An 8808-nucleotide genomic window follows, 5' to 3' on the forward strand; every position below is an offset into this window, starting at 1 on the left:
GTAGGATGTCGCGACAGACTTCTTAGAAGACTGTCAGCAAGGCCAGGTATGACCCTCAGGCGGGCTGTCCAGATTCCTCCCCAGGGGGCCGGCATCACATCATCTGGGGGAGCCCCAAACCACTACAGCTGAGGAAAAGGACACAGAGGCCTCAAACTCCCCACCTGTCACTCCATTGTGGCAGGGATTCAATCCCATCCTGGGGACACCTCAGCTTAGCCATTAACTCTTAACAAAGCAACAGGCTAGCACTCGTTTGCAACACGTTTAATTTGTGCTGTTCACACTGGACACTGCACTGCACTAGTGCCGGCCCCTGAGAGCACCCCCTGCACAAAGGAAGATGAGATGAATATTCAGAGGCAACAAAGGGCAATAAAAACGCTGTGTGTGAACTCTCACTACTCAGAGGTGGCAAAAGGCAGCCCCACTTGTCTTGCACTCAAAGGCTCACCAAGGGCTGATAAGGGGCAAACGGTGACACAGGGAGGGGCTCACACCAGAAGAAGCAACAGGAGCACACCAAGGATGTTGACGCTGCGACGGGCTGGATGGGGAGTCCCGAAAGGCCATTTGCTCAGGGCACTGGCCAGCTGCTTTTCCTTGTGAAAGCCTTGTAAGGAAGCTGTGAAGCCAGGACACTAGGACAGCGGCATCCACACTGCATTCTTTGGGAGGCGAGGCCTTTGCGCCTCATTCTCCAGGAGGGAAAACCAGGGGCCATCCCTGAGCTCTCCCAAGTGGTAGGAGTTCAAATCAGGGCCAGTGGCAAAACCAGGAGGGCTGCCTGACCAACTGCCCCTCATGTGATCTCTCTTCAATCTGTTGCCCAGGGCCCCATGCATCTGGGCAGAAGCAGATGTGCCGACTTCACTTTCCTTTATCCTCTATGCACATGTGCAGGCGTTTAGGAGGCAAGCAGACGAGGGGAAAAGAGCACAGGTTGACCTGCCCAGCCTGACAAGTCTGAAGAAAGACTATTTCCCTGGGCATGAGCAAAAGAAGAAAAGCTGCAGCAGTCTTCGGAGGCCGCACCCGAGGCATCTGCTGTACTCAGGGCCCAGCCTTTCCTCCCCTCTGACAGAGTCCTCCACCAAGTCCACAACAATCAACGATTCACCAGCAAGAACCAAAAGACACAGGAACAGAAGTGCTGTTGATCACTGGCTTTGGTACTTAAGCGATGATGCATTTTCAGTCACACTCACACAGATCTGGCTCCTGGGAGGAGACGCCATGCCACAGCACCCTCCCAGGGCAGGGCTCTGATTCTCAGGCCCCAGATGGACAGGGTCCCCTCTCGGGTGGGAAAGGCAGCATGTTGCCGTTGGAGGAGTGGGTCTGGAGAGTTTCTACCCAATTCCTCCTTCAATCACACCTGGAGGTGACAGCTACCCCCACCACTGCTCCTCCAAAGGCCTCGAGATAAAAATCCCTGGAAAGGGGGCAGGGGTGCTTCCATGTCAAGCTGTGTGGCTTCCAAACCCTTAGCTGTTGTACAGGGGTATCACCCGGGTGATCGCCTGTCTGCAGATAGGGCACCTCTTGGGCTCTGGCAAGGCGCGGTAGCACTCACTGCAGGAACAGACGTGCCCACATTCCAGAAAGACGCAGGACTTGAAGCTGCTCAGACACACGACACAGGCGCTCTTGAGACTCTCCCTGTCCTCAGGCTTGGCTCGGCTCAGCAGCTGGGCCTCATGCTCCTGGAACTCCTCCTGCATCTGCTTGAGGCGCAGGCGCTCCTGCCGCTGCAGATACTGCTTCCGGAGGATGAAGAAGAGGGTGGCACACGTGGCAAAGCCAAAAACCAGCGCCAGCACCTTCCAGAGTCTGACGCTCGACTCCTGCCTCTGCAGCAGGCTGTCGAAGTCCTGACTGCTGAGATAGTACTGCATGCCTTGTTTGGGCGGTTGCAGGCGGACAGAGTTGTTGTCCAGGACCAGTTCGCCAACCCCTGTGAGGGTGGCTCCAACCTTCAGCATCTCCTCGGTCTCCTGGATGCCTTTGGGACGCTCACCGCTGATGTAATGGCCAATGACATCGGTGAAGGACTGAATCGAGGGGTGGAACTTCTCATACACGGTCTCTAGGCCCAGATCCACTGAGTCCAGGGGCTTCAGTATGCGCACGGCCACACCCACGCCGTCCTCATGGGGCACAAGGTCAAAGGGCACTGTGTTGGTCCTCTGATGAATGATTTTGGAGCAATCGTTCCTAAAAGAAGAAGAGAACTGAAGATAAAGGGTAGCAAACACCAAAGACCCAGGCAGAGCTGGAGATCAGCTAAATGCGGAGGACAGTGTGGAGTCTGAAGTGCCTGGAAGAAGACAGTAAGATCACTATCTCCAGGTGCCTCCTAACAAGGAGGCTCCAGTTTTAGGTCCTGGGGCGATTATCGGTGGGCAAGAAACACCGCCACAGACTGCAGAAACCATTCATTTCCCTTTCCACTGTAAAACAAACATCTAAAACAAAACCCAGTAGGACCAGTTGAAAAATTGATATTTCATGTGATGGCACAAAAACATTTTAGGAAATACTGAAATTACTAATTCATAAATCAGTGGTTCTCAAGCTTCAGTATGCCTAACAACAGATTCCAGGTCCCCGATCCTGAAAATTCTTGGGTAAGTCTGGAAGGGAGCCCAGAAATCTGCATTTCAACAAGATGCGTAGGTGATTCTGATGAGGGAGGCCCACAGATAACACACAAGAACATGACCCGCATGAACAGAATGGTCTTCCACCTGTCTCAGGAGAAGCTGAAGACACAGCAACAGCACCCAGGACCACAGGGTCTGAATGGACCAACTGCAAGGGTTTTGGCCAGTGAAGAAGTGATACATACCAAAGGTGGGTGGTTCGATTCCACACCATCTTGTGCTCCTGAAGTGTCAGCCGCTGAATTACCCCCTTGCAGTTTTCCACAAACTGGCTGTTAAGTGTTTCTTTAACAGACCGCACAGCTCCTAAGTGGACACAAATTCTATTATTTCCGAAGAATTTTTCTGCCCTCTCCTTTCAGGTAATTTAAAATGTGTTTTCTGCTTTGGCATAGTAGCTCCCACCTACAATCCCAACACTTTGGAAGGCCAAGACAGAAGGATCACCTGGGGCCACGAGTTTGAGACCAGCCTGGTCAACGTAGAGAGATTCCATCTTTACAAAAAATAAAGTTAGCAGGGCATGGTGGCATGTGCCTGTAGTCCCAGGTACTTGGGAGGCTGAGGCAGGATAATCACTTGAGCTCAGGAGTTTGAGGCTGCAGTGAGCTATGATTATGCCACTATACTTCACGCCACCATACTACAGCCACCTGGGTGACAGAGTCAAGACTATCTGAGACAGAGTCTCACTCTGTCACCCAGGCTGGAGTGCAGTGATGCAATTTTGGCTCACCGCAACCTCCGCCTCCCAAGTTCCAGTGATTCTCCTGCCTCAGCCTCCCAAGTAGCTGGAATTACAGGTATGTGCCACTGTGCCCAGCTAATTTTTATATTTTTAGTAGAGATGGGGTTTCACCATGTTGGCCAGGCTGGTCTCAAACTCCTGAGCTCATGTGATCAGCCCATGTCAGCCTCCCAAAGCGCTGAGCTGTACAGGCATGGGCCATCACTCTTGGCCTCAAAAAATTCTTTTTATTTTAAAAATTGTAAAAATTAAATGTTTTCAGTTGACTTTTGCTAATTTATCAAAACAATGACATTCTGATCACCATAAGTCACATTCTAGAATCACTCTCCTAAGCACTTTGCCTGGATCACATAATTTGTCTTATAACAACCCCATAAAGGTAAGCATTATTTTCGAGATCAGGCAAAAGTGGCTCACAAAGGTTTGGTAATCTTAGAGATCACAAAGCAATAACCCATGACTTTCTGACCCCAAAGTATGTTCTGGACCATGGACCCAATACCACAAAAGGCATTTAAATTAGCCAAGATTATCTTTATCAATCTTTTGGAAAAAGGAAGTTATTTTCCATTGACCAAAAAGCAAACATACCTTCTATAACAGCATAAGGCACACATTTTCCTGGAGCTTCTGAAAGAATACTCTTTAAATCTTCACCCAAGTGAACTTTTTTAGCTCCCTAAATGCAAAAAAAACAACAACAACAACAACAAAAAAAAAAACCATAAATAAATTAGCCATTGAACACTGACATGCTCAATCAAACTTAAGGGCAAAAAAATAAAGATTCTATTTTTGTGTGTGTCAAGAGAATAAGGAAATTAGACAGGAAGGTGACTACAGAGAATCAGATTTCAAAGCTGTGTACGTCAACAGGAATGGAGCCATGCCTCTGCCCCCTTCCATCACTGGAGAATGGGGGTGCCACATACATTCTTTTTCCAGTTAGCCAAAACCCACACTCCTTTTCATGTAAGACTTTTTAGTGAAAATAGAAAAGGAACTAGTCAATTTACATACCACAGACTGAACATCATTCAATCTCTTCTTGACAACACAAAGCTATGATCAAAGGGTTCAGGTCTAAAGCACCTAATCTATTGCCTAGCACATGGTAGTGGTTTGAGAACTGGTAGGTGTGATTATTAATAGTACCACATCTGCATTGTGTATTATTAAAAATACAAGACAGGAGGCTGCCTTTGCTTCAACAGGGCAAGTCTCTGTTGACTGGTGCCAAATGCCATTCTATTTTATTCATTTTTTTTTTTTTTTTGAGATGGGGTCTCACTCTGTTACACAGGCTGGAGTGCAGCAGTGCAATCACGGCTCACTGCAGCCTCAACCTCCCAGGCTCAAGTGATCCTCCCACCTCAGCCCCTCAAGTTGCTGAGACCACAGGCATGCATCAGCACATCTGGCGAATTTTTTTATTTTGTAGAGACAGGACCTCCCAATGTTGCCCAAGCTGGTCTTGAGCTCCTGAGCTCAAGCGATCCTCCTGTCTCGGCCTCCCCAAGTGCTGGGATTACAGGTGTGAGCCACGGCACCCAGTCTGTTCTACTTTTTGCCTTTTTCACGGTCATAATTAAGTGAGTACGGTTCCTTCTGCTGCTGTCTTCCTCTAACAATCCCTAGTTCTCCTCCCAATTCCAACTCAGAGTGTCCAACCCACTGCACTAGGGAAACCAAGTCTGTTACTGCTGTTTCAAAAATAAAGCAAAAGGAATAAAATCAACAATCATTTCCTGAGCATCTATGTGCCAGGCACTGTGCTGGATGTTAGAGATTCAGAAAAGAATAAAGGACCATCTCTGCTTTCAGGGTATTCCCAGAAACAACTCTTAAGAATGTCAAATTCAGTAACCTCTAAAGAGGTGATGAGATACGAGATGTATATGAAGGTCACTCTGAGTTTAAGCTACTGCTACACAGTAAATGACAGGAACAAGGTCAATCAAAATTTCTTAGCTACTGACACTGAAGATACCACAATAACAGCAATAACAACTAACAATTTACTCAGGTATTATCCGTCTCCCTCCACTAAAATGTTAAACCCTAGGAGGGCTTAGACATTTGTTTGTCTTGTTCACTGCTATCCCCCTATTGCTGATAACTGCGTGACGCACAGCAAGCATTTATATTATTTGATGAATAAATTAATGAATAAATAAGCATTTAAATATACTATGTACCAGGCAATATGCTAGGCACTTTAAATGCATAAACCACTTAATGCTCACACCATCCCTATACAGTAGACATTATCATCACCAAATACAGATAAGGAAACAGGCTCAGAGAGGTGAAGTGATTTGCCCTGAGTCAGACAGTAAAGTATTCATCACAGGATGGCCAATTGGAATTTTAAAGGGGGAAGAGGAAGAATACGATCAGAAAGATCTGGAGTTGAATCAAGCTCCAGTGCATCCACCGTGACTTGGGACAACTTCATTTATCTGAGTCTCAGGTTCCAAAACCATAAAGGATGGGGAAAACGCAATTTCACAGGATTTTTATGTGGGTTAAATGAACTTTAAGGTGTGAAAGAATCCCAGCCCAGAGGCTGGCACATAGGAGGTATGCAATCAGTATGCATTCTCCTCACTATGACAGATACACAGGATAGGACACAAGCCCCACGCAGAAGTTTTTTCATCTGATCAAAAAATAGAAACTAGAATGGGCACATAGCTCAGACCTGTAATCCCAGCGCTCTGGGAGTCCAAAGTGGAATGGCTGCTGGAAGCCAACAGTACAAAACCAGCATGGGCAACATGCAAGACCCCATCTCTACGAACAATAAAAACTAGCTGGGCATGGTGGCGAGCACCTGTAGTCCTTCAGGAAGACTGGCTTGGGCCTGGGATCACGAGGCTGCAGTGAGCTATGTTGGTGCCACTGCACTCCAGCCTGGGCAACAGAGTAAGACCCTGTCAAAAAAACAACACCACACAGGAAAAAAGAAAGAAAAGAAATGAAGGACAGGAAGGAAAGACAAAGAAAAAGAAAAGGAAGGAAGGGAGGGAGAAAGAAAAGAAGGAAACAGAAAATAGAATCTAAAATATTAAAGACTCCCGACTCTTTTTCCAGGAAGGGGCTATTTCATCCTCATTTAGGAACTGATTGGCAAAGGTTTTAAGGTCACACAAAGATGGGGCCTAAAGAGTTCACTGCTTCAAAAAATCCCACTTCCAGCCAACTTGAAGCCAAAGTGGTTTGGAGTCAGAAAGTGAAGTATCAGTTTCACAGAGCTAATCACTTCAGGAGTAACTTGATTATTTAATTAGGTGAAATACAGGGCAGCTGGAATCTCACTAGATTGCCACTGCATAGCAAATTCAGTTGCCTCATAACTTGGTTCTTCCCAGATTCCAAAAAACTCCCTTCATAGCAGGGATTTCACACATTGGTGTTTGTGTGTGTGTGTGTGTGTGTGTGTGTGTGTGTTTTCAAACATTGGGGTGTGTGTGTGTGATGGAGTTTTGCTCTTATCACCCAGCCCGGCCCACACATTGGTTTCTAAACCATTACTGAAAACAATATGATAATGAAGTTATTCAGGTTTAGGAATCCATCTTTCATAGAAACATCAAATTAAGTTAGGTCTTTAGCTGTTGTCTTGTGAAACTTCAGCCAAAAAGAACCCACAAACACGTACTGACCATCTACCGCTTGTCAAGTACTATGTTAGAAGTAGAGGAAAGAAGATGGATAAATACCTTGTCTCTGACCTAAAGAGGCCCATCTCTCTGGACCAGTCAGATAGTCACAATAAAGCAATGTCAATCAGATTAAAATCCTACCCTTGGAATCAAAAAAACCTAAATTTAAGTTTCAAGCTGACTAGCTGTATGGCCTTTCCTCCAAAAGGAAAAGCCTTGCCTCTCAATTTCCTCATTTGCAATGTGGTGGTAACTGTCATTTTATCTACTTCAAAAAATTATGGGCCAGGTACAGAGAGAGAGAGAGAGAAAGAGAGAGAGAGAGGGAGAGGGAGAGACAGAGAATATCAACATGAAAATGTGGCCGGGCACCCTGCCTCTACTAAAAATACAAAAAAATTAGCTGGGCGTGGTAATCCCAGCTACTCATGAGGCTGAAGCAGGAGAATCGCTTGAACCCGGAAAATAATGCAAATGTGTTGTGTAAACTGTAAAGCACAGTTAAAAAAAAAAGAGCGCCATTTAAAAAATAACTAATATAAAAAAGGAAGCGTCTGTAAAGCAAGGAGCGGAGTGGTTCAGTAAATGGATATCTGCACTTGCTGTTTCCTCCGTCTTCCCGCTAGGTATCTGCAAGACCCCTCATCTCCTCCTGGGCACTGCTCAAATGTCACCTTATTTAAATAGGAGATCCCCCTTTCTCCAGCATTCCATGTCCTCTCTCCCCTACCTTACTCCAAAGCACTGCTCATCATCTGTCACACCTCCTGATTTACATGTTTGCTGTCGTACTAAAATGGAATCTCCATGACGGGACGAAAGGAGGGACTTTCATCTGTTCTCACTGCCTGGAGCATCCCAAGTGTTCAATAAGTATTTTTCGAGTAAAGTAATGAAGTCAGGATTCATTCTGAGTCATAAGAGGGACTTGGGAGAAAAGGAGAGGAGCATCCGTTATCCCGAGCCCTAATCCTGCCCCACACTCCTCTATTTACTGGCTGGATAACACCCTTCAGAGGCTGTTTCCTTTTTTGGACAGTTTCCGACGCTGGGGCGGCCAGCGTGAATCGTGGGCTCCCAGGACCTGGGACAGAGAGGAGCCGGCTCAGGCCAGGCCGGCTCCAGCACTGACCTTGAGCTCTTGGGAGATCCGGGCCTTCTGCCGGTACACGGAGTACAGGGCGGCGGTGACCACAGAGGTGGTGCCCAGGAGGATGAACTGGCACAGCGAGGGCCGCCCTCCGCTATCCATGGCGGCGCCGAGCCTCGGTGGCAGTCTGACGCCGAGGATAGGCCTGGTGACCCCCAACTCTCCACTTCCCTCCGCCCAACCGCACTCCCTGGACTGACCTGACCGGAAACATGAAATCGGTCGCCCAGCGATGACGCACGACGCCGGAACCGGAAGCAGAGGAAAAGGGTTGTAGAGCAAACCGGAAGGCGGGGTTGCCCTGGTGACTGTCCGGTTGCAGCAGTCCAGTGGGAGGCTGTCTTCCCCAGCCGGGTGTGGGAGAGGTTTTGCGAAGTTGAGCGACCGCCTACTGCTCCGTGGCCGTCCCCTTCGAAGCGCGGTGCACCGACCGTAACTGACTTTCCTGTCGCCTTAGTCTCCGTCCCTCTTTGTTTCCTGGGGTTACTGGGCTGTTTGATGGGTTATTCCATGTCTTCGCCATTAGATTGACAGGAAAGAAAATAATTGTGTATTAAACTCTTACGAGTAGTA

The 8808-nt window shown here is 47.5% G+C and overlaps 1 protein-coding gene across 2 annotated transcripts; it reads right to left on the reverse strand.

Annotated features, from left to right (window-relative positions):
- Positions 1-252: 252 nt before the first annotated feature.
- Positions 253-8540, reverse strand: MUL1 (mitochondrial E3 ubiquitin protein ligase 1). Of its 2 annotated transcripts, none has more exons than XM_017506394.2 (4): positions 8436-8540; positions 4009-4096; positions 2852-2972; positions 253-2217 (listed from the first exon to the last, which is right to left on the reverse strand). In XM_017506394.2, the coding sequence occupies exons 3-4, from the start codon at positions 2878-2880 to the stop codon at positions 1488-1490; spliced, it is 759 nt and encodes a 252-aa protein (XP_017361883.1). In that variant the 5' UTR covers positions 2881-2972; positions 4009-4096; positions 8436-8540; the 3' UTR covers positions 253-1487. The 2 variants fall into 2 exon arrangements, with proteins under 2 accessions (XP_017361883.1, XP_017361880.1); XM_017506391.1 differs by having other exon boundaries at positions 8218-8485.
- Between the last annotated feature and the right edge of the window lie 268 nt (positions 8541-8808).

Source organism: Cebus imitator, unplaced genomic scaffold, assembly GCF_001604975.1.
Source record: "Cebus imitator isolate Cc_AM_T3 unplaced genomic scaffold, Cebus_imitator-1.0 Scaffold15, whole genome shotgun sequence".
Taxonomy (NCBI): Eukaryota; Metazoa; Chordata; class Mammalia; order Primates; family Cebidae; genus Cebus; species Cebus imitator.